The sequence below is a fragment of the Rhodamnia argentea genome, chromosome 9 (assembly GCF_020921035.1).
Source record: "Rhodamnia argentea isolate NSW1041297 chromosome 9, ASM2092103v1, whole genome shotgun sequence".
Classification (NCBI taxonomy): Eukaryota; Viridiplantae; Streptophyta; class Magnoliopsida; order Myrtales; family Myrtaceae; genus Rhodamnia; species Rhodamnia argentea.
In genome coordinates this window covers 11,989,004-12,013,516 of record NC_063158.1, presented here as the reverse complement: position 1 = coordinate 12,013,516, position 24,513 = coordinate 11,989,004, and the positions used below count along the sequence as shown (strand labels likewise).

General features: G+C 37.7%; 1 protein-coding gene across 5 annotated transcripts in view; it reads left to right on the top strand.

The window, feature by feature from the left end:
* Window positions 1–1,829: 1,829 nt before the first annotated feature.
* The window catches only part of LOC115728582 (palmitoyl-protein thioesterase 1-like), a 47,500-nt gene continuing 24,816 nt past the window's right edge, over window positions 1,830–24,513 (top strand). The window contains exons 1-13 of one of the 5 annotated variants that reach the window (XM_030658908.2): window positions 1,834–2,154; window positions 5,738–5,822; window positions 6,371–6,422; window positions 6,509–6,529; window positions 6,609–6,662; window positions 7,812–7,862; window positions 9,430–9,492; window positions 9,946–10,014; window positions 10,250–10,288; window positions 10,614–10,736; window positions 10,816–10,908; window positions 12,196–12,487; window positions 22,866–22,927. In XM_030658908.2, the coding sequence (XP_030514768.1) occupies window positions 2,055–2,154; window positions 5,738–5,822; window positions 6,371–6,422; window positions 6,509–6,529; window positions 6,609–6,662; window positions 7,812–7,862; window positions 9,430–9,492; window positions 9,946–10,014; window positions 10,250–10,288; window positions 10,614–10,736; window positions 10,816–10,908; window positions 12,196–12,468 (1,023 nt within the window). In that variant the 5' untranslated portion in view covers window positions 1,834–2,054 and the 3' untranslated portion in view covers window positions 12,469–12,487; window positions 22,866–22,927. Of the gene's footprint in view, window positions 2,155–5,737; window positions 5,823–6,370; window positions 6,423–6,508; window positions 6,530–6,608; window positions 6,663–7,811; window positions 7,863–9,429; window positions 9,493–9,945; window positions 10,015–10,249; window positions 10,289–10,613; window positions 10,737–10,815; window positions 10,909–11,731; window positions 11,756–12,195; window positions 12,603–22,865; window positions 22,928–24,513 lie in introns of those variants that run through there. The other 4 variants (XM_030658907.2, XM_048285269.1, XM_030658909.2 and 1 more) reach the window with 4 other exon arrangements.

The following is a 24,513-nucleotide window of genomic DNA, read 5'->3' as shown; positions in this document are numbered from 1 at the left end:
GCAAAGTTGGAAGGAATTCTGAAAATACTTAGAGCCCAAAGTAGCTATGGACGTGTTTTGAGCTAAAGGTTTTTAGGATGTTTTGAAAATGCAATTGCATCTCCCAAAATCTATATGAAAAATTGCCAAACAGTACTTGCATTTGCTCAAAAAGCCTTTAGAGTCTCAAACATAATCATAATTGTCCGTAACCAACTGGAAAACTTGACAATCTTATCGTGAGTGAGTAAACTTAAACGCCAACAAGTTTTAGACAAAAAAATGGTAATAAGTTAGTATTGGTAGCCAATTTAATAGGTAATAAGTCCCTATTATTTTAAGAATAAATACACGAATAACCCTCAACCGATACACAACAAATTTACCTAAATCAATTTCTGTATCAACAAAAATCTCAAATTGGTATACTTGTGAAAAATTTACCCTCAATTAGTTCCCGTTAAGTTTTATTATCAAATTATTGAATTAGATGACACGTGCAATTGACGGGTGCACCATTTGTCACATATGTACATTTGGTAAATTTTTATTATGTGTACTAGTTTGAGGATTTTTTGTCATCAAAAAATTAATTTAGAGTAAATTTATCATATGTATATTAATTTAAGGTTTTCATGATATTAATCTTATTTTAAACGATGGGTGGTCAGAACTGAATCCCCTTTGATCCCACGGTTCCCATGGTAGAGATTCTGCACTAGACCGGTCCCGTGTCTTGGTGCGCTGGAGCATAGAATTAGAGAAAGTGTTGAGCAATTAATAATAAGAAATATTTAACTAGCTTCTAACTTTTCTTAGTCAGTGTCGTTAACAACTGTCCATCATTGTTTGCATGAAGTTAAGCGCATTTAAAAAGGGCATTTTTTATTCCAATCAATATTTCAAGTGCTGTTCGATTTTTAAAAGCAATTAAGCACTATTTTGCAAATTTATATGTCAATATTGATGTTGTATTAAAGTTTAGTGTTGTGCATCAAAATAAGTCAAAATACGTGTACCACAAGTCCACAATATATAAATGGGTTAATACTAGAACAAATTCCGAACTGATCTTTTTTTGAATTACACCCATTATCTAAAATTTTGGATGGAACAAATTCATTGACACAAACAGTTCATGAGAGAATATTGAGTTATTTGGGCCTTCGAGGATTTACTCGTGCCATATTTATCTCAAACTAATTTTTGTATTGTGAAAAATTTTAAAGCGATAGATTCATGCCATATTTACCTCAAATTAATTTTCACGCTACAAAAATCCAAAATTGGTGCAATTTTTCCAAATATACACCAAACTACCGGTTACAAAATATTAGGGATTCTAACAAGCTCTTAGGGAAAATTTAGCATTTTTCCAATATAAGATTTTAGTGATTGAGATTTCATGGGACACAAAAATTAGTTTGAGGTAAATATGACAATGGTGCACCAATTTAAAATTTATCGTAACATGAATATTAGTTCAAGGTAAACATGGCACGATGTACAAGTTTGAAATTTTTGACTATGCAAAAATCAATTTAGACTTTTTTTTTTTTTTGGTCATAAATTTAGACTTAATATGGTACGAATATACCAATTTGAGATTTCTCGTGGCATTAGCCCTATATAAATGAACACTTAAAGCAAGGATATCATTATTCTTCGGGTTCCCGAGTGATTGAAGAACAATTCATTTTCTGTGACATGAATTTTTGGTTCTTAACGCAGTAACCAATTGCCATGATCTTGTCGTTGGTGCCATGATCTTTTTGGGCAAAAGGAAGAAAGGTCATCATGGTTTTCTTCCATTTTTGGCTTTATCTCCATCCGGACGCAACGGCCCGAGCACGAGTCTGAGGATCTTGTCAGCAGTTGGAAAGGTAGTTGGCGCTTCCGTTTCGATTCCACACCTATCGATCCACTCTCCCTCTCTCATTTACGCAGACGCTGCCGACAATATCAAAGAACGTTAGTTTCTTGAAAATTTCCGATGCTTGTCAACGATCACTCGTTACCCAAGTAGAGCCTCTCCATTCTTCGTCTCCTTCTTTCCTTCCGTCTTCCTCTCTTCAATGGCGTCGTACCCACTGATCACCATCCTCGGCGCTGTCTACTTACTGGCTTTCACTCTGGCACCGGTGACGCAGTCCATCCCTTTCGTGGTCTTCCACGGTGAATTCTCTCACTTTCTCCTTTGAACGTGTTCCTTAGTGCCCGTTTGCGTTTTGGTTCTTCTTGGTTCTGAAATCGTTCTGTTCTGTCGTTGGGTGAGTGGGGGTCTTTGCCATGCCTACCTTGTGTTCGCTGATTTATTTGCTTCAGTGCTACTTGGAGTCAAGTATGAGTTGTTGGTGGTATCACGTGCTATAGGATTTGGACTCTGCTTTCTTTCTCGATTTGGTCCTCAACTAAGTTGTTTTGTTTTTCACGTTTGGTTTACTTCTTGGAAGGCGCTGTTGGTGTCGATTGGGAATTTGAGCTTGGTGGTACACAGCATGCTGTTCATGTTCTTTCTGATACGTGTTTTCACCACTTGGTTATAAAATTCTGTGACTATGAAGGGGGAAAAATGTAGTCCCAGGACAAATTGTGCTTCCATACGCTGGCAATGAGTCATTTTGGGGCTTAATCTAATTATGCTTTCGGAGATTTAAAATGCCCCTTCATCATTGTCATTTCCTTACTCTACCTAGTTTTTACATAGTAGTTCTTTCTCTATCCTCACTGTTTGTACTGATATAGTTAGTGCCTTTTTCATTAGAAGAACAGGAATGTAGCCTTGAAGTTGTGACTGTCTTGCTCTTCCGAGAAATTTTGTGCAGTGTGAGGTTGTCATGAATCCATTTGCATCCAACTTCCCTCTTTCTGAAAAAAAATGCGATTGTGATTTGTTAAGTCACATGCTATAAATAAATTTTTGGCCCATTCCCTTACATCGTAAGGAAAATGTAGAGTAGTGCTTAGAACCCCAGAATAAGATGGTGAAAGTTAAAAGAGGAAAAACAAATAGATTTCAAGGAAAAAATGCTTCGGGAAGGACCGTGGCAACTAGAGGGCGAAGTCAATATGATGTGGAACGAGGTGTCTAATTGCATCCCGAGAGTGGCAAGAGGGGTGTTAGGGGAAAGTAGAGGGAACAGACATCAAACAAAGGAAACTTGGTGGTGGAATGAAGAGGTGCAGGAGGCAATTAAATAGAAGAAGGAGCGATTCAAATGTTTGCATAAATGTCCTAATGAAGAGAATTTGCAAAAGTTCAGATTGGCGAGAAAAAATGCCAAGAAAGCTGTGCGAGAGGCCAGAGGCATGGTTTTCTCCGATATGTACAAAAAACTTGGGAGCAAAGAGGGAGGAAAAGGTATCTATAGGATTGTAAAGATAAGGGATAAGAAAAGTAAAGGCTTGACACGGGTTAGATGCATTAAGGATGAAAGTAAAAAACTCTTAGTAAGAGATGCAGAAGTTAAGGAAAGGTGGATGAGCTATTTTAATAAGCTTTTTAATGGAGAGAGCGATAGAAGTGAGGTGGATATGGAGGACGCTTCTGATGATCTAAACATAAGGTTTGTGCATAAAATTAGAGCATATGGTGTCCCTATTGAAGTGTGGAGATGCTTAGGGGACGTGGCAATAAGTTGGTTGTCTAACCTCTTTAATAAGATTCTCCAAACTAATAAGATGCCCGATGAATGGAGGAAGAGTATGCTTGTGCCTATCTACAAGAACAAGGGGGATATCCATAATTGCTCCAACTATAGAGGCATTAAGCTTATGAGCCATACAATGAAGTTGTGGGAGAGAGTTATTGAGCATCGTTTAAGAATAGGGACCAAGGTCTACGTAACTCAATTTGGATTTATGCACGAAAGATTTACCACAGAGGCTATCTTCTTGATACGACAATTGATAGAGAGATATCGAGAAAAGAAGAATGACCTACATGTGGTGTTTATTGATCTCAAGAAGGCGTATGATAGGGTTCCAAGAAAAGTTCCGTGGTGAGTTCTTGAGAAGAAAAAGTACCTTCAAAGTATGTATAGGCAATCAAGGATATGTGTGATGGTGTTGCTACCGTGTGAAGGCTTGTAATGGCACATCAAGTTATTTTCCAATCACGAGAGGCTTACATCAAGCTTCGCTTTGAGTCCTTATCTCTTTGCCCTAGTTATAGATGAACTAACAAAAGATATCCAAGATGAGGTGCCGTGGTGTATGCTATTTGCAGATGATATTTGTGCTTATTGATGAGACCAGGACTAGGATTGGCATTAAATTAGAATTATGGAGAAGCACGTTGGAGTCTAAAGGATTTACGTTAAGTCAAAGTAAGACTGAATACATGAAGTGTGAGTTCGACATGGCAAGAGGAGGAGATCAAGAATCCCCGAATATGCTCGGACAGGAGGTACCCAAGAAAAATGCTTTTAGATATCCGGGATCAATATTGCAAAAAAGGGGGAGAGATTGATGAGGATGTAAGCCATAGAATCAGAGTAGGTTGGATGAAATGGCGTAGTGCATCGGAGTTTTTGTGTGATCGCAAAATCCCTCTTAGGCTAAAAAGGAAAATTTTATAGAACAACAATAAAGCCCGTAATGCTATGCAAAACTAAATGTTGGACAGTACGGTGGTGACATGAGCATAAAATGGGAGTAGCATAAATGAGGATGTTAAGGTGGATATGTGGTCATACAAGAATGGATGAGACAAGAAATGAAGATATTCGACGAAAAGTTGGTGTAGTACTGGTGGCAGAAAAGATGAGAGAACATAGATTGAGATAGTTTGGGCATATTCTTCGAAGATCCCTAGATGCTCCGGTAAAAACAGAAGTTTGTTACCAAGAGCATGACATGAAGAAAGGAAGAGGTCGGTCGAAACTTACCTAGGGGAAAGTAGTAAAACAAGATTTAATGAAGTGAGAAATAGATTGGCGTATGATTTGTCTTAGGATGAAGTGGAGGAAAGCTATTAGCATTATGGAGGGGCAGAATTTCTATATTCCGGTCGTCCTTTTAGTCCTTTTCCCCTATATATATTTATATATTTTAATTTTTATATAATTATTTCTTTTCCCTCAATCTGTCTTGCTTTTATTTTATTTATTTTTGGGTTCATCAACCGCCGACCCCGACTAGTTTGGGATAAAGGTGATGCTGATGTTGATGTTCTTTACATCGTAGACTTTTGGGAGGGACAATTTGTCTAACATGGTATCGGGGCTTCGAATCCCGACACTCCCTCTCAATTTTCTTTAGCTTGTTAAAACCTGTTATTATGCTCATTTTCATGTATCGCCAGTCATTTTGTAAATGTGGTTCCGTCCACAGCCTGTCTTGCAGGTGTAAGGACCAATGTTTACTCGAGGGGGAGTTTTTAGTCATTTGCTACAGATATATGTTTAGCCCATTTCGTTACAGCTTAGACTTTTACAATTAACGGATTGTCTAACATGATTAAAGACAACTACTTAAATTGCATGCTAAGGATGCACACCAGGGATTGAGGGACACTGAAAATCATTCTTGACCTCGTCCATTTCTTGGATGAACAATTCTCCAGAAATGTGTGCCGTACATGTTGCTCTGCTAAGACGTGTCTTAGGCTCCATTGTCATAGGAGCGAGATGTTTGAGAGTTTGTGGAAAATGAGCGCCGGTGGTCCACACTGCACTGTTGTACATGTTGATCTTGGTAGTTACCTCAGTTGACATTTCCTTTAAACAAAATGATGTTCATGAGTTGTTTGCATCAGGTATTAGCGACAAGTGCAGCTCCAAAGGAGTCACACACTTCACAGAGCTCTTAAGCAACTGGTCCGGTTCTGAAGGCCACTGCATGTATGGTTGCTTTCTTTGAATCTACATTTTCAAGATTCAGCTTCACATAGATATTTTTCATATTACCTTTTGAAACACTGTTTTGTCTGAATCAATTGTTAATTGGATGCTTTGCCAAGGAAACTGCTTGCTTGAGGCTCCAACAGTTAATCGATGCATATTCTTTTTCCTTATTTTCCTATGCTTTGGGAAGTTTCAAACATATTACCTTTAGAATGATGTTCATATACTCGTTCTGAAGACGATTCTTCTGATGTTCTGAATTTGTACCTCTATGGAGCATTAGCTACATTTATATCTGTTCGTGGAATTGGCAATTAGGTCCTATCTGAACCACCGCGACAACATTTGTGTATGTAGTACTGATTTCTTTGTTAACGGCAAAACTGCATTCGTCAGTGGGTTATTTTGTTTAACTAAACCTTTTCTTTTGCATCTTGGTCTAGACTTTTCTCCCACATTGGTGCCATGGTTAACCTTTTTAAATTTCATTGCAAAATGGACTTATTTTTGTCCATTTACTCTTTCCACTATCTCTTACTTTGTAGTGAAATAGGAGACGGTGCATGGGACTCCTGGACTATGTCAATCCTAGAGCAGGTAAGTTGTCATATGGCTATTGTTGTTTTCCATAATGATTTGTATCTGACAATCCTTGACAATCTGTTATGTTCCTTGCCTTTCAGACTGCCATTGCTTGTGAGAAGGTGTGGACAGTTTCTGGTGAGATATATTGTCTTCTGGTACCGAAAATTCACTTTTACTGGAAAAATTTCGATACCACAGGTGAAGAACATGAGCAAACTTAGCGATGGCTACAATTTAGTCGGGCTTTCTCAGGTAATGACATTGAATGTCAATCTTAACCAAATTTTAAGTCCCTAACTTTGCATTCCCTCATGTAGATGGAGCCATTCTGCAGATTCTGTGTTATAGTCATAGACAAGTGGGGAATTTGTTAGATCTACCAAAACCGTAATTCAATTGGACTCGAAATTGAGCATATTGAGAAGTTTGTGATTCTTTTTTTGATGCGAGAGAAAATCTGCTGCTGTCAGTTGAGTGAGTGAGCTATTTACATTGACAGCATCAAAGAACTAGAGCCCGGTCAATTCCCAGGAAACATGACTAGGTTAGCATCTCTGAGATGTAAGCTTGCTGGAAAGAGAACTAGAATGATGGTTTCTTACTAAAATCTCTATCACCACTGGGGCTATGGGTTATATCCGGAATCAGAATATACAATTAGTATGCGAAAAAGTCTTTTATATGAAGCGAAGTCTCTCTTCGTATTGGTCTTTGGACAGTATGTTTTGGCTATATAATTTGTTAATCAGTCAATCTCTTCTGATTTATGAGTTTTGATTGGATTAATAATTAAGTGAATCGGTTTGTTAAGTGAGTAACTAACGTTTTTGAAGTACTTGGTCTAAGAAATGTAAAAATTATCTGACTTGAACTGTTAGCACAGGACTTAATTCTTCATCATCCGTAATTTCAATGAGTTTACAACATGTTAGGAAAGAGAGGATGTTGATAATTACGTCTTATAAACTCCAATTTTAGTTAAAACAAAATCTATAATTGAGATATTGGGGTAGTGAAGGAGTTCAAGGTGGTTTCCTTGTGGGAAACTTCATGTTTCTCTAAAGTGTCAAATGCTTTTAAAATTTTTACATTGACGTTATAGTAGCCATTATTTAGTGATAAACATGTGGTTTAGATGCTGCAATCTTCTACTCTTTATGTCTAGTCTATGCCTTTCTATGTTGTAATCCAGTAATTCTTAGGCAACATAACCAACGTACTGTATCGATGTAGTTTATTGACAGCACAGTTAGCTTAATAAGTGACGGATGGATAATAGACCATGCTGTAATCTGTGAATTCTTGTTGATGTCTTTGTTCTGTTGCCGTATACCTAGTTTCTCATATTCATGGTTAGAGTTATATGTCTACCCTCATTGCAACTTACCTGCCGTCTCACAGGGCGCCATGATTGGTCGAGGCGTTGTTGAATTTTGTGATGGAGCACCTCCGGTGAGATAAAGTTCTACACAGAGTGAATTAAACAGTTTCATGTCATGTGTTCTTTCTTTTCGATATTGAGTTGAAAACATGTGAATCATTTTATATTGTTCATAGATTTTTTCCCGGTTTTCCTTTCACGAGTCTTATATATTCTACTACTGCCCAACTTTTGAGATAATGCATAGAATCTCTTTCTCTTCTAATGTTTTCTTAGAGATGTCGAAATATAAAACTTTGAGAGAGTCACATTTTTAAACAGTGAAACGAGATTCCATGTTGCAGAATGACCCTTTGTCAAGCTGTGCCACTATGGTGTAAATTTCTGCAAATTTTACTTTGATCCTAGAAGTAATACTTGAGTGCAGTCATTGGCCTTTTAAAATCAACCTCTTTCTAGTACGTTGAGCTGTGCTAGTAATACTGTGGGGCTAGATTAAGAACGTTTTATGTTGGCATAACTCATCTGAAGCTGCTTCATCTGTCTTCATACACTGAAGTTTCTCTTGCTACTATATCCTGTATGTCTTCCCTCTTCCCTCTCAGAACAGTATATAAAGTGAAGAGGAACAAATATCTTGACGAATGTTTAGGCAGGAATAATTGACTGGAATGATTTCCATGCTGTAAAAAGATTAATTACCTAATATATTTCAGAAGAAAAATGGGTCCACATGGGAATGTCAGCTTTTAAGGACGACGCAGAAATTGCAGATCACAAGCCTTTTGATGTTTACTTTATGGTTGTGCATTTCAACGGGTCTTTAGCACATTTCTGCGCTAATTCCATGTCCCACCGACCAGTGAGATGTTTGGATAACTTTGGATGGAACTTGGTCCTTATGACATTTTTCCTTCGCCACTAGTCAGACTTCTCAATGATTTGTAGCAAATATTTCCCTAAACTGCAGACATGGGGCAACGTGATGTCACAAATTAAATCAGGTGCAGACTCTGCTAAGTTCTTTCTTGCTACACTACCTAATATAAGGGATAATTTGCTAACCTACCTTCTTGACGCTGTGGTCCTTTTTGATATTATTGGCAGGGGAACAAAGTTTCCTACTGCTTAACCAGCAAAAAAGACATTTTCTTATATGCTCTCACCTGGATTGAAATTTGCGATACATTTGATGGAAGTGCAGATGGTAAAAGAGGAAAAGTGTTGTCATAGTATGGTTCCATATCATGTCACGTATAATTTATAATGGAAAGTAAAATGTTAGTTGACCTGCGGCAAAGAAAACTTGGTCTCTTCTTTTTGCATATTCAGGAAAAAAGGAAAAGAAAGACAGGAATAAAGAAAAGAGTGAAGTTATGTGTGCTTTCCACTTGTGTATTTTTTGGATAAGTGGACGATAGAGGAGGCTTGTTTCCGTGGTTCTGTTTCTTTACTTTGACCCCAGTACCTCTCTGAAAATTTTCAACTTGCTCTGTTATTCAATTACCAAGTAGCGAGTCATTCTCTTAAATTCTTTGATCCTCATCATTCCAATCATTACGAAGCAAAATTCCTTCTCCAGAGTGCCTTTCTTAACTGTTCTAACAACGCAAGCTTGTTTCTCTGTTCGTGGAGCAGGTGAAGAACTTCATATCACTGGCAGGTGTCCATGCTGGAATTGCGTCTATACCGTTTTGTGGAGTAAGTTGTCCATTCCTTTTTTGTTTGGTCCACTCTTTTAACCTATTATTAGCAGCGAAAAGGAAGCTCGTTCTGTTGCGATCTTGTAAGCGAGAAAGTTAAGTATCCTGACGCAGGATGCGAAAGACTTCTTGGTAAGTTGATATAGTCGATGAAGAGATAATCTGTTTGACTATTTGAGAGTAGTTCTTTCCGGTAGAATTGTACATGACAAGGGCAATAAAAAATTATTTTTTCAAGTCTTTCCTATTATTTGCAAATATGACTAATCTCCCAGTTTAGGATGGAGAACGTTTCTCTTAGGGTAAGGTTGACATGCGTTTCTGGCATGTTTTTAGATTGATTTGGCATTAGGATAGGTCATTCTCTAGCTTTCTCTTGGTTGAGGTCTCAAGGGGGTTGAACTTTGCTTATATAAATGCAGTTTGTTTTTTTTTTTTCCTTCTTTTACAGTCTGGTGTCTTCTGCGTTCTTGTGGACTATTTGATCGAGCTACTAGGGGTCTACTCTGCCTATGTCCAGGTTTTGCTTTGTCTTCCTAGTCATATTTTGTTTTGCATTACCTTTTTGTTATATTGACACCTAAGAATAATGTTGCTCAGTCTTATCCAGACTACTTTTTCCGCACCATCAACAACTAGCTTCTTTATACATCCACTATAGAAATATTGCGCCAAACTAATTGTTTCTCTTCTTTCACATGTTACTGTTTAACCGCATCTTCTTGATTTGTGTGGGAACCCTAATACAATCACAGGAGCACTTGGCACCCGCCGGTTACGTGAAGATTCCGACTGTGAGTACGATTCTGTGTTAAGAGAGCAATTATTTAGATGGGATGATTTTTCGTGTATATCTTCTTGAGGGTCCTAATTTTGCTCATCTCACTGTATTATCTACTGAAATGTTTTTCATAACCATGCCTAACTAGGTACGGTCCATAGTACTTTTTGTATAAGATAGGAGCTATGCATATGTTCATGATTTCCTTTTTTTAGCTTATGTGTTTGATTTGCTAGCCATTTTTCTCGATGCGAAACCTCATTTCACTTGCTATTGTGTTACAAAGTCTGAATGTTCTTTCAATTAAGCATGGTGTGAATTGCTTTTCGTTTCTGCAGGACCTTGCTAAATATCTAAAAGGTTGTAAGTTTCTCCCAAACTTAAACAATGAGCACGTGGATCACAGAAACTCAACCTACAAGGAAAGATTTGCTAGCTTGCAGAACCTGGTCCTTATAATGGTGAGTTTTGTACAGTGTTTTTGATTTTGGACTTGTCGTTTAGAGCTTTATGATGCTAACACACTTTATTTCCCTCTAGTTTGAGCAAGACACCGTGTTAGAACCAAAGGAAACATCCTGGTTCGGATACTATCCAGATGGAACTTTTGATACTATTTTGCCTGCACAGGAGGTAATTCTTTTGTTGATTGGACACGGCATTATCATTTGATAGTTTGTCATTGAATAATGATTTGTTGGCTTTTGCCATCATCAAGAAACCAAATCTTTATGACAAATGAATTTAAAGTTTCAAAGCACCTTAGCAGTAGTACCTTGAAATGCAGTTATCAGTGTCATTAACATTAACCAGCAATGCTCTCGGAACAGAACCTAGGGAATAGTGATGGTCACTGAAAATCAGTGGTAAATTATTTGTGCTACGGTAGAATGTCCTTGTTGTTTAGAAAGCATGCATTTTGAAAGGATCCTCCTGGTGTTGAGCTATTTTTCTGCAGGATGTCGATGAAATTATTTGAGCTATTTTGGAATTTACAGAATTTCTGGAAGTAACTGTGTTTTCTTTTGGGTTGATATTAAGAAAATCTCAAACTGGTACATTTGTGATAAATTTTTTTCAAATTAATTTTTTCACCACCAAAAGCCCCAAACTGGTATACTTGTGACAAATTTACTCTCTGTTAGCTTTTGTTAAATTTTACCGTTAAATTGTTGAGTTAGGTAACATGTGATGGTTGATGAGTGTACCGGTTTGAGATTTTTATCCCCCGTTTGTCACAATTGTATCAGTTTAGGAGTTTTCGTGGTATTAATCAAATTTAACGGATACTAACGGAGGGTTAATTTGTGACATGTGTACCAGTTTGGGTTTTTTGTGGTCAAAATATTAATTTGGGGTAAATTTATTACGGGTGTATTAATTTGAAGTTTTTGGTGGTCAAAAAATTAGTACGTGGATAAATTTGTCATAGGTGTACTAGTTTGAAATTTTTTTGTGGTTTTAACCATTTTCTTTTGCGCCTTGTACGGCCACCCAAGAAATACTACAGAGATCAAGGTGAAGCATTTTCTAAGCCTTATATATGTTGATTAACCATGTTGAAAGTAATACTGAGGATTATGAAAGCATAATCTTTACCGACCTCTTCCCCTACAATCTTATGGCGTGGGTGTACATCCAAGACACGGTCTGCGATTGCATTTTGGCAGTGATTTATGATCTTCATTTGACTATAGTGCATTCGCTTTTGGGAGTTGATAATCTAAGGAAAATTGCATTTACATTAGAAAAATGGACGAAACAGAATCGGTGAAAGAACATATTGCGATATGGTGTTGTCGCTGTGGTGTAAGTTTCGTCATAACATGCTTTCACCCTTAATGCCACAATTTGAGTCCTTTCACCATTAGTTCAATGGGTAAAAAAGAGGAATGTATCTAAGCGATGCATTTCCTGCAGACCGAGCTTTACGTCGAGGACTGGATTGGATTGAGGACGTTGGATGAAGCCGGGAAAGTCAAATTCATCAATGTCTCTGGGGGCCATCTCCAGATCTCTCTCGCCGACATGGAGAAATATATATTACCTTACTTGGTGGATGACGGGGCATCAGCGAAGAACGGGGCAACAGGAACGGCTTTTAGTAGTTTGACGACCCCATGGGTTCAGGGCTTGTATCGAAGAATGGGTAGACTGTTCGAGGATCGGCCGCTGCTTCTCTCCGTGCATTAGCGAGTGATGCATTTATTCCACGCACCAACACGAAAGACGAAGTGGAATTATTGTTTCTGGCACGAGCGGGCAATTGAATTTTTATAGGTTGATATGGTGTGATACATTCTTGGCCTTGTGTACCTAATCATTCGATGATGGTTTCTTTTTTTCTTTTTCTTTCTAGTGTTACATGAAAAACAGGTCTCAGAACATGTGAGATCCAACAAGATTTTCGGGGGATTGGAGGGAAAGTACCATAGAGCCCGTTTCGTCTGTGGGCCTTTGAGACCCAATCCGCAATTTGAGGTTGATAATTTCACTAGGACGTCGAAAGTTTATTAACCTCTACCCTGTCTACCTGTAAAATTTGAAAGAATTTAAGAACCGACAAATCAATTTGATGTTAGTAAATCACCAGTAACTTGATTTTTGTGAATTGACGGAACTTCTTCAAACATATAACGATCAAATAATCAGATTAACGGAGTCTATAAACGGTGTAGAGTCTTACTATAGATACACCGAAGAGAAATGCTGGACGAGAAAAATTTCAAACACGGATACCCCTCTCTTTGAAAAAACCTTTTGTTACCTAACTACTGCGTTGAAGAATGTTCGGGGGAAGTGAAGTAATTGCAATTAACGGTAAAATCAAATTAAACTGATTAATGCTACGAAGAGCATTATTTAAAGTTCAAAATTCCACAAAATCCAACGCTTTCCTTGCAACCTAACGGCAATCAGCAAAACAATACCAACTTGGCAGCTCAACATACGATTGCTCAGCAACTGCTAACCCTCTTGGCTTTTACTTGTCGTGCTCGACTCGTCTTAAGCTCGGCGCTCAATCCAATGTGTTGACGTTGACAGGTTCTAAATCGGACAGCTGACGTGAAAGTGCTGGAACTCGACAACTGACAAAGCAATAAAAACATTTTCGGGTTAAGTACACCCCAAGTGCCATAAGTTGTGTACGGCGCTCACTTTAGTGCCAAAACTTTCAAATCGATCACTTTAGTGCTAAGATTTTGTAACTTCGATCACTTTAGTGCCAAAACTTTCGAAACGATCACTTAAGTGCAAACTTTTTTTAAAAATGATTATTTAAGTGTCAATATTTTAAAAAAAATGATCACTTTAGTGTCAAATTCACCGAGCCACGTCATCTCAAATATTAATAAAAAAAATGTCACGTGTCGAATTTTCGGCAAGCCACGTTAGCTCAGGTACTAAAGTGATCATTTTAAAAAGAAATTGGCACTCAAGTGATCGAAGTTACAAAAACTTAACACTAAAGTGATCGATTTGAAAGTTTTGGCACTAAAGTGAGCGCTGTACATAACTTATGGCACTTGGGGTGTACTTAAGCCGAACATTTCCCATGCACAAGGTCCCGGGACAGAAAAAACCAGCCCAACTTATCAGCAGCTTTAAGCAGTTTGCTTTATCTTCTCTCACGCGTTGCCCTCTTCGGTCACCGTCCCCGATGTTCTGAAAGTACCTCAGACAATTGCAGAGGGTGCTCATTGGAGGATCCCGTAATCGAATAATAAGTTTCTGATGTACCTCCTGAAAGAGCTAGGTGTCCAAGCTAATTCAGCTTCGGGCTCAAGGAAACCAACAATGGAGGTCATAATCATGAGACATCCACCCAGGACATAAGTAAAAATTCCAAGCCCGATGGTTCTGGTCAATACCACATGCGTACCACAAGCAAAGGCTAGCACCATCTCGATTATCGCAACCACAATGCAATTTCCTGCGAATCCAGCATATCTTTCCTGGAAGCAATTGCTCACAAAACTTAATACGAGTTGAAAATATAGTGCCAGGATTGAGAAACCGAACGCTGTAATGTTTCATATCACAAAGGCTTGGAAAGCTGCCCTGCCAGCAAGAGTCGCCATCCCTTGGTCGGGTCCGTCGTTGTTACAACCTCCGGGCAACATGAAGGCCGCAGCGAAGGTCACCGTGGCTATGTACTTGAAGGTCGATCAAGCTTTTTTTCGACGAATTGGCAGGATTACTTCCTGTTGTGGTCGTAGACATAGCTGGTTCACCCTCAACAAGTTGCTGGTCTAACCTCATCTTCAAATATTCAATAACCAAGCCTTGAAAACCAGGGGATCCCCGAGAATTTTCCAACACATGTTTGGCTTTTGTAGTTCTGTAGCCGACCTAAACAATGCACAGAAAGTAATAATTAACGAGTGGTCTTTCCCGGAGAAATACTACTACTTCCTTTTTTGGTCGAAATGGAGAAATACTTGAAGATCCTCACGTTACACACCGAAAACCTATTTACAACAAACAGGTCTCCTGGGGAGTGCTAAAACATAATGAAGAATTCAATCAATATATCTCTTTTAGATAAAAACAAGTAAATAAAGTTTTTTGGATTAAACAATTAGCGTTTCAGCTAATGCTTTAATTAAATGAAATTATCTACGAATTTGTTGAAATCCTTTCCCAGATGGGGCAGAGTGCAGGTTCGCTCTTTTACCTCAAAAACTGTTTGAAAGAGGGCTGAAAAGAAACACAAGGATTTTAGATAAAATATTGTACAGAAAATTCTGATTCTTTTGTATGAATGTCGCACAATAGTTACTTCAAAGTTGGAAGGTGCATATCAACTCTTGGATTGGGATTTTCTTAAGTTACATCTTAGAGCTACCTCTTACACGGTTGACGCCTCAGCACAAGAGCCATTAGACAGTTCGGATTTATCCTTTTCTTTCTTTTTCCTTTCCTTTTGTTTCTTTTTTCCCTTTACTTTGTCCCCTAAAACCCAACATCAAGGTCGCATTTAGTTGTCCAAATTTCTAGTTATGATAGGACTAAATAGGATATGATAAGGAATCCAAAGATTTTTTCATATTATATATACAATTTGATGAGCTACCGATATAAAGTCGGGGTAAGTAGAGGCAATGGGCGATTGAGATCGACTCTATTTTGCTGAAACATCATATTGTTTTAGAAATTATTCAGTGATAAGTTGTGATGAGCGAGTTATTATTGAGAAGAGTTTTGTGCCATCTGAATTTCGGCACAAAACGGATCGAGCAAACCCAGGAAAGCCGGGGGTCTTGATTTGAAGTCGAATCATTTAAGAATGACTCGCCAGCCTTACTCGTTGTCTTATCAAGAATAAACAAGTGCTAAACAATGGAATTATTTGACCACTTTTCACAAGTTAAAGATGCACTCATGCAATCAAAGCCTTTAGGACTTCACTAGGATCCCACGTTGTGATTTGATGTGATTTATCCATACGTTTACGCTTCCTTGATTTGCACATTTATTTTTGCTGATTGCGATTGATAGGCTAGATACTCCCATTTGCATGAACCCTTAGATGTTGGAGCTTTCCTTACCCTAAGACATATGCATGAAAATCATAGTTAGAAAAATCATTCAACTTAGTGTCGCGACCTAAAAATCGGGTTTCTAGGCTAATGGATTATCAGGTTAATTATTTAACTAACCTAACACGGACTCTCCCAAATCCATACCAAATCGTAACTTAACATGCAAAGTTATTTGAATTGGAGTCGCCACTAATTGTATTTGGTAGGTCAATTAGAAACCTAAGTAAATTAGCAGGAGAACTAAATTACTTTTACGAACCGTAGATTCTAAATCCGGGGACTTGATTACGCTAGATTACTCTAACGCCCTTTCGTTACAATTTTATTTCATGAAAAATTTTTGTCGTGCAACATTAACCGATTTTAACCTAAGTCACTAACAAAGGTTATCATGCGATTGTACAATCAATTAATTGAACATCCAGACGCCAAGATAAATTGTTCTCACTTTTGAATTTTTGCTTTTTAACGGGATAAAGACTAACCTATATGCAATGCATGAATTTAATCTAAGATGCAAATGAATTAAATTAAATGCAAGAAAATCCTAAGCATGCATATGCAATTAATTTAATTAATTGCGTGACTAACCTAGATGACATGCAATTAAATGAAACTAATGTACAAATAATGTTACTGTCTAATTAAATTGACTACATAACTTACGAATTAATTGAAGACCTAAACATGCAAATTCTATATGATCTAAACCTAGCATGCAAATGACATAGCAAGCTTGTTTTAATTTTGTATTTTCGGATTAATGAATGACCCTAAATAAAAATATGCCTAAAGATAATTATCTTACATATTTTAGGGTTTAAGTTTGCCTAATCCCCAACATATTAAAGATAAATTATTTTAGACATGAAAATCTACTCAAATATGCTGATTCTATCCTAGAATGCAAATCTAAATTAACTTATTCTAAAAATTAACATGATTCTAATTCTAAGATGCCACTTTGTCTAAAATGCAATGCAATATCTTTTAGAATTTTAAATATCAAGCAAGAGAATATTCATTCTAAAGATATTATGCCAATCAAATCAATTGGATATCTCAACCGATTTTTGAAAATATTCCGCGATATCTGAATCCGATCTTTAATCCGTAATCTTACGGTTAATGATTGAATTCAAATCCTTGCTCATGTGGCAAGTTGCGGATTAGGAAAAGAAAATTTTCTTAATCAACCTGTGTTTTGTTGTTGTTTTTTTTTGTTTTTTGTTTTTAAAAGATGCATAATTTAAACATGCAATCAATCAAATATCGCAATGCTTTAAATGAAGCAACTGAATTCTCAAGAATATGCAATTGACTTCAGGATCTATGCAAAATAAGGTATCCAAATATTAAAAAAATACCTTGATTGCCGGGTAAGCCTTCTTAATTCGAACTAGCACCACTAACACCCGCAAGCTTTTGGGATTGGCAACTTTGGATTCGTATGGACTTGATGACGTGAACTTGGCATGGGAGTGAGAGATTGCTAGTGGGCTGAGAGATCAAGACAAACAACTCAGCAGATGAATGAGGAGGACTCCAAAATTGACGCCACCGCCTGATGAATTCTCGATTTCCTTGGCTGGACGCCTACTTTTGACCACCGAATAGCTTTCAACTGAGTTGAAATCGCTGGAAGAGGTTCACGACCGGATTGCTCGTTGAGGAATGGCTTTCGGGGACTACTCTGGGCGCTCGAAGGACTCAGTTCGTGAGACCGCGGATCACCAGTTAGGCGAGCAACGGATCGAGCGGCTTGGATTAGTGACGTCAGGGGCTGATCTGCTCGGTTCCTCGGGACTGATCAACGAAGATGTTGGGCTGAATCACCGGCAATATGGAGCAACATAGTGGGCGATACGGGTGTTGTTCAGGCGATGGAGCAAAATAGTGGGCAAAACGATGAGTGTCAGAGCTTGTGCAAGTATCCTGACACACTTTTCTTTTTCTACAACTAGAATTGTTGATCATGAACTTTCAAAGTTCTTCTCTCTCCCTCGTCTTTTCCTTTGACTGACCCCTCTCTCATTTTTTTTAACTCTCTGCCGTGAAGCTACTGTGGGGCCTCCCCCTGAATGTAAATCAAAGAGCCTTTTTATAAGCCAAGACTAGCAGGTTTCTCTTCCTTTTGAATGTTTAAAAAACTTTTCTGTTCAAGATCTTTTGAAGATCAATTCTGGTTCAACAAATCTAAAAACATCCCTTTATATTTTCTTTTTCTAACTGGCTCTGCCCACTTCCCTCTTGATTCACGCCCCCTTTCATTATCATCATTTTTCAAAAAAGTCCACGCCCCAAAGATCCCATTCCGTCATACAATCCTGAGCGATATTTGACCACATGGAGGATATTGGCTTGATTGATTTTTACATTCTTGCGAGCTTAATCCAAACTGAATTAATTTCATCCGATGTCGGTCCGACTCAAATGCAAATGTAAGTGCATGCTAAAATAAATTAATCTAAGTAATAACTCTATGAAAATGATTTTAACATTTTTGCTAAGGACTAATGTTAGTTCCTAATTTTTATGCCATAAATAAGAATTCAAAATTTAGGTGTCAACACTTAGGTACCAAAATTACATCAATGGAAACACTTGCGTAACTAAGTCCCCAACCCCTTTTCACCGATTTCTTAGAACCGAGCGAATTTTCCCAACCACTAGGTAGGGTTCCCAATCTACCCTCCAAAAACAGATTGGTGGCGAATCCATTGGCATGTACACATTGCACATGTAACCCGACCACACTAAGGTCGAACTCGATATAAAAATCCTCCCATCTCGATTTGGTATGAGCATGAGAGGAACCGCGCCGAAGTCCATCCACTCATTTCTTGAAAAATTGGGAATCAGCAATCCATTAGCCTCGCCGCATCTCGGACCCCACCGTCTAAGGGCAGGTAGTGACAGAAAGTTCCATAAATAATTTAGCCATATTTGAAGTTGCCAAATGTGGGTCTTCAGAATTTGAAACTAGAGTATCGCAAAATCTGAACAATTTTTAGAGACAGACTTCAGAAGTAGAAACGATCTCTTGAATCTGAACAAAATAGAACACCGAATATAAGCTCGATAAAGTCCTCGTTGATGCTTGCACATAAGCCTTTTTCAAAGGTGATGGTGGAATCTTCTTAAGTGATATTCTACTCAATCTGAATAATATGATTCAACTTCTTTAGAATACAATGCGATGACTTTATCTTAAGCCCGAGCATCAATTTTGATCAATATAAGTTTCTCCATTCATTTGTTACACCTATGATAAAACACTTACGACATTTACCGCATTCTACAAGATAAATGATAATTTTGTCGAAATCAAAATATTTAGAAGAAGGCTTTCTCAACAAGTGACATTTTACTTAATCCGGATAATATGATTCAATCCCTTCAGAAATATACACATGATTCTCTTGTCTTGAGTCTGAACATCCAACCAAGGTCAATATGAACTTCTCTTCTCACGGGCATCATTTGAGCTTCTATCTTCTGGTCCCTCCATGCGTATTGGCAATCATGACTCTATCTCGATGTTCACCTATTCAAGGGCCTTTCGGGCTTTACCGAACTTCTTGTTTTAAGTTTGTTCACATTCTATTCGGGTACATTTAGCTCGTAAATACATCTACGCCCAATGTCTTGTTCACCATTGATAGAGAATTCAAATTCTTCAAACATTCCGTTAATACGACATCCGCATAATAGCTTGTACATCTTTCACCTGATTTTACTCATTCAATAAATATATAGGCAGCCTTTGATTTTCAAAACATCATAAGGAATTTTTACTAAATATCTCCCCTTTTTATGATAAAAAATAATATCTGAATATGCAGGTGTGTAAATACGTTTCAAAGATATTGAATTGTGTATACATGAAAAGTAAAAGAAATACGCCTAGTTGCCAAAAATAAGAATTTAGATCAAGACACAATAAGCACACAAAAGAAATACGCTTATTTAAAACTCCTTTGACAACTTTTTCCCTTCCGTGGGTAGGCAGCAATGGGAACCTTCTTCGTTCATTTTCTTTGAAAAAGAACAATGGGTCTGTTTCTTTGAATTCTCCGTTCTTCCTTACGCAAAATTGCAAATATAATAAGAAAGTGGGCGCATCCAGCTGAGCGGGAAGATGGACAAGTACAAAAAAGCCAAAAGAGTCAACGGCCGCGTCTCCCCTGCAGTTTCTTATTTTATTTTGACTTGTTGACTCTTTGTCCCGCCAATCTTCCTACTTTGGAGTTGTCTTACTTTATTTTGACTTTTGTCCTATCTGGTCGTCATCTGCTTTTTAATCACAACTCGAAACCATTACTCAGGCAGGATAGTTCCTGCAACATTGTGACTTCAAACTCACATGGCTCCCCCCTTTAGGCTAAGCAGTAGGCAGCAATGAGAACCATGATGGTTCTCCAGCCAAGCGAATATTCTGAGGAAACTTCAAGGATGGTGTTTATTTGTCATTGCAATGCACGAATATTCTACGGAAACTTCAGGGAAATTCTAACGATCATTTCAATGCACGAGTCTTAATGTTTATTTGTCATTGCAATGCCCACCAGATCCTTTGTGGAACGGGAACTTACTACAGGCCATTTCTACATTGCCGTTGGACTAGAGGACTCCACAAATTGTTTAAGACATGCAGAAATTTCTTTAAAAGGACTGGCAGGAAAACTCATAGCACAGTATATGCAACATGTTTGTGACCGTCATTTTCTTCATGTGCGTTCCTCTTTGGACAAGTGCATGTGCACCAAACACATTTATGCCTATTGGGAGTTACAAAACTGGAATTGGCACTACATCGCCAAGTAGCAACCTTTGCTCAATTTGGGCCAAACCTTGATCCCTACCACTCGGGCACTACTCAATAGAGCTATAAAGCTTACCTAAGTACTGAAAAATTACAATTGCTACTTCCAATTAGTAAACAAATTATAGTCATTTGTGCCTCTGTTAATGGATTCCGTGATAGAATAAAACTAGATAGAATTTCTCAGTATAAAAAAGTGATTCTAAATAGTGTCAAACCAGAATTACTACAATCCTTCTTAGAAAAAGGGACTTCATTAGGGTGTGTTTGTTTCACAAAAAAAAATAAAATAAAATAAAAAATCAAGATTTGGAAAACATCTTCCAAACAATGATCACTTGTATCACTTACAAATATGAGCGAATGAAAATATTTTCGTTAGCCATGAAAATAGTTGGTCAAAAATTGTTTTTGATGATGAAAACGTTTTTGGTTGACCAATTTTTCTGGGCAATATAACCAATTATTTTTTTGAAAAATATTTTCCAAATCTTGAGCTTTCGTAAAACAAACGCACCCTAACGAAAGGAAAAATCGAATTAGATGCGTTCTTAAAAGAAATTACTTTCACTTTCCTATGATGTAAGACTTGAGAAGTTTCTTAGGGAAGAATGAATCCGCCCTGCAATGAAATATCTCACCGAAAGGTGCAAGGCGAGGGCCAACAATTCTACTTTACCAAGGCAGTAGGTTGAAATCCCTTACTCCCCTTGCGATTTTGAAAAGGAAAGTAAATCTATGTCTATTTATTATCATTTAACGGATGAGGATGTGATCAATTTGGCCGACCAAAATCTATCACTTCCCTCGTGTCCGTTCCGTTTTTGGACTAGCACGATGAGAGCTAGTGCTGCTTCTGATCACTCCTCCCCGTTCATCTCTCGATCAACATGCATCTTTGGCAAACCTTGCAACAAAGAAATCAAGATACATGAACAGCGAAGGGATTTTCATCTCAAAGCCAAGATAGATAGTCATCAGGCATACCTTTTCCGCATCAGCAAGAAACCACCGTGCACTGGTCGTCCTTAAAAATTGCTAATTTCACACACGCAACACCCTCTGCTAAAGAAAAGGAAAAGAAAAAAAGCCTTTGGGCCCATTTTCATCTCCATGGGTCTCTAAACTACAGCTGAGCCTCCTCAAGGCCAAGATAAAAAAGCTGGGCTTTCTTTGGGCCTCACTACCAAAATTACAGAACCAGAACCTCTCCTTATTTTACCTGCACTTCCTGTTATTTCTGGATCTAACTTTGCAACTCAACTCTCGAATTACCAACTTCGATATTGTCCTTCACGGTGGAACTGAATCCAATTCAAGGAAGACTACCATCTTAAGACGTCCTTAGATGTTTTCAAGTCTAATCACCGTTCGAAGGGAAAGTGCACAGGCTTCAATAGTGAGGCTTCGTTTGTTTAATGAAAAATGAGCGATTTGGAAAACATTTTCCGAAAAATGATTGCTTATATCTTTTAGAAAAATTAGTCAACGAAAAACATTTTCATCATCAATAACAATCTATGCCTAACTATTTTCGTAGGTGATGAAAAAAATTCATTTATTTATTTTTTTAAGCGACATAAGCGATTATTTTTTGAAAAATATTTTTCAAATGGCTCATTTTCCGTAAAACAAACGGAGCTTGAATCTTCTCTTCCTTCTACCGATGATAGAGGAGAATTGGGCGCCATCTCTAGAGGACCATCAAATTTTCAATGCTGCCTTTTCTATTGGGTCCATTGAAAGCCCACCAAATGAAGCGCCAATCATTTCTTGTAATAGGCAAAAGGACCAAAAAAGTTAATCTATTTCATTAGTACAAATTTAGTACTAAACCTTTTGAAGATTTAATAATGTAATTCATCTAGCCAATTTTAGCGGGAAAAGCTTACATAGACGCTGGCTGTTCTACGTGACATGAATGATCAATACTTGTCATGACATGCTTTTACCCTTACTCAATGCTACAATTTGCATCATTCCACCATTATTTCTATGCGGGAAAAAAGAGGAATGTTTCGAGCTTTACATCGAGGACTGTATTGGAATGAAAACGTATCTGGGAAAATAAAATTCATCATCGTCTCTTGACCATCTCGAGATCTCTCTCGCTGGCATGCAAAAATACGTAGTACCTTACTTGGTGGATGATGCAACTTCAGCAAAGAAGTGGGGGCAACAGGAAAGGCTTCTAGTAGTTGGACGACCACATGGGTTTAGCGTTTGTATCGAAGAATGGGTAGATTGTTCGAGGATCGGTTGACATGGTGAAAGACTGAAGCGAAATTACTGGTTTTGGCGTGAGTAGGTGATTGCATTTTTATAGGTTGATATGGTGGTGATGCATTCTTGGCCTTGTGTCCCTAATTATTTGATGATGTTACTGGATTGACTTGAAAGTGCTGAGATTATACTGAAAGATGACGTTCCACTTCTATGAAGGCTTATGAAACTTAAGGAATAATCAGAAAGGAGAGGTCTTGGATCAGCCATGACTCCTGCTCTTAATAGTACTTCCTGCAGTTTTGCGCAATTATGCCACTATAGAGCAAGCATAGAAATCGAAGGCACCATATCCTAGGAAACATCAAATTCCTCGGCAAACCTTCCCCTATTTACGCCTTCTTGTAAACCTTTAGAAGAAATTTGGCGTTGCTGAATGCATTACAGTCACTTTCTAACATGCCCATTTGTAAAACTTTAAAAGCATTGGTAAGTCAGTAATTTATTTGACATTGGTATATCAATTACCATGCCAGCAACTTACTAACCTATTACCTGATCTACTTGTAAAATTTAACTTAAAAATCAATTTAATGTCGGTAGATTCGTTAAGATGTCATTATTAGCGTCTATGTTGTCTAAGTGTAAAATTTCAAAAGAAGTTGATAAGTGACGAATCAAATTTGACAATTCATTACAGTATGGTGACTCACTAACCAGTAACTTGATTTTACAAGTTCACATCATAAGCTTCTACAATCATCTACTAACTTGAAGAATGTTCGAGGGATTTAGGGAAATTAAAGCAATGGCAATCCCGGGTACAAACAAATAAAACTCATTCATGCTACGAAGAGCTTTTTTTTTAATTTATTAAAATGCCCCGAAATCCGGCATTTTATTGAAACCAAACGATTATCACCTAACAATACCTAAAGCAACTGGTCAGCAAATCTTACCTTTACCAAAAAAGCAATTGGTCAGCAACTGCTAACCCTCTTGGCTTGTATTTGGTTAAATGTGATGCAATCGACTCGTACGTCCTTCACATACACGAAGGTCTCTAACTTGTTGGCCTTTGCTGCTATTGTAATGTAACGCGAAGCTAATTCAATCTTGTAACTAAATCAATGCGAAATCATCAAAAAAATAAACAAAAACAATAAAGAATGTAGATATTTATGTAGTTCAATCCGAATGTTGATACTTACTCCACGGTGAGAGCCAATATCAAATAATTCACTAATAATAACACGTTCAAGTGTTTTCTAGCCAATTATGTCCAAATTCAGCCTGTTTAGCCTCACGCAATTGATCGATAAATAAATCATTCAGAATTAAATCACAGCTTGAAACACTCGCTAATGCACGAAGAAAATTCCTCAATTGTCATGTAAACTCTCCGCCCAACGAGGATATTGACGAAGAGACCATATATATCGAATGCCAAACAAAACAAATTATGACCCAAAGAAGGCAACACTAAATCAAAGAGCCTCATCCAATACAGACTCAAAAAATTGAGACATAATTTAACAGTTACGCTCCAGTCATCTTGAGCATGACAATTATGCTGGCGCTCAATCTGACGAGTTGAAGCTGACAGATTTTAAATTGAACAACTGACATAAAAGTGCCGAATTT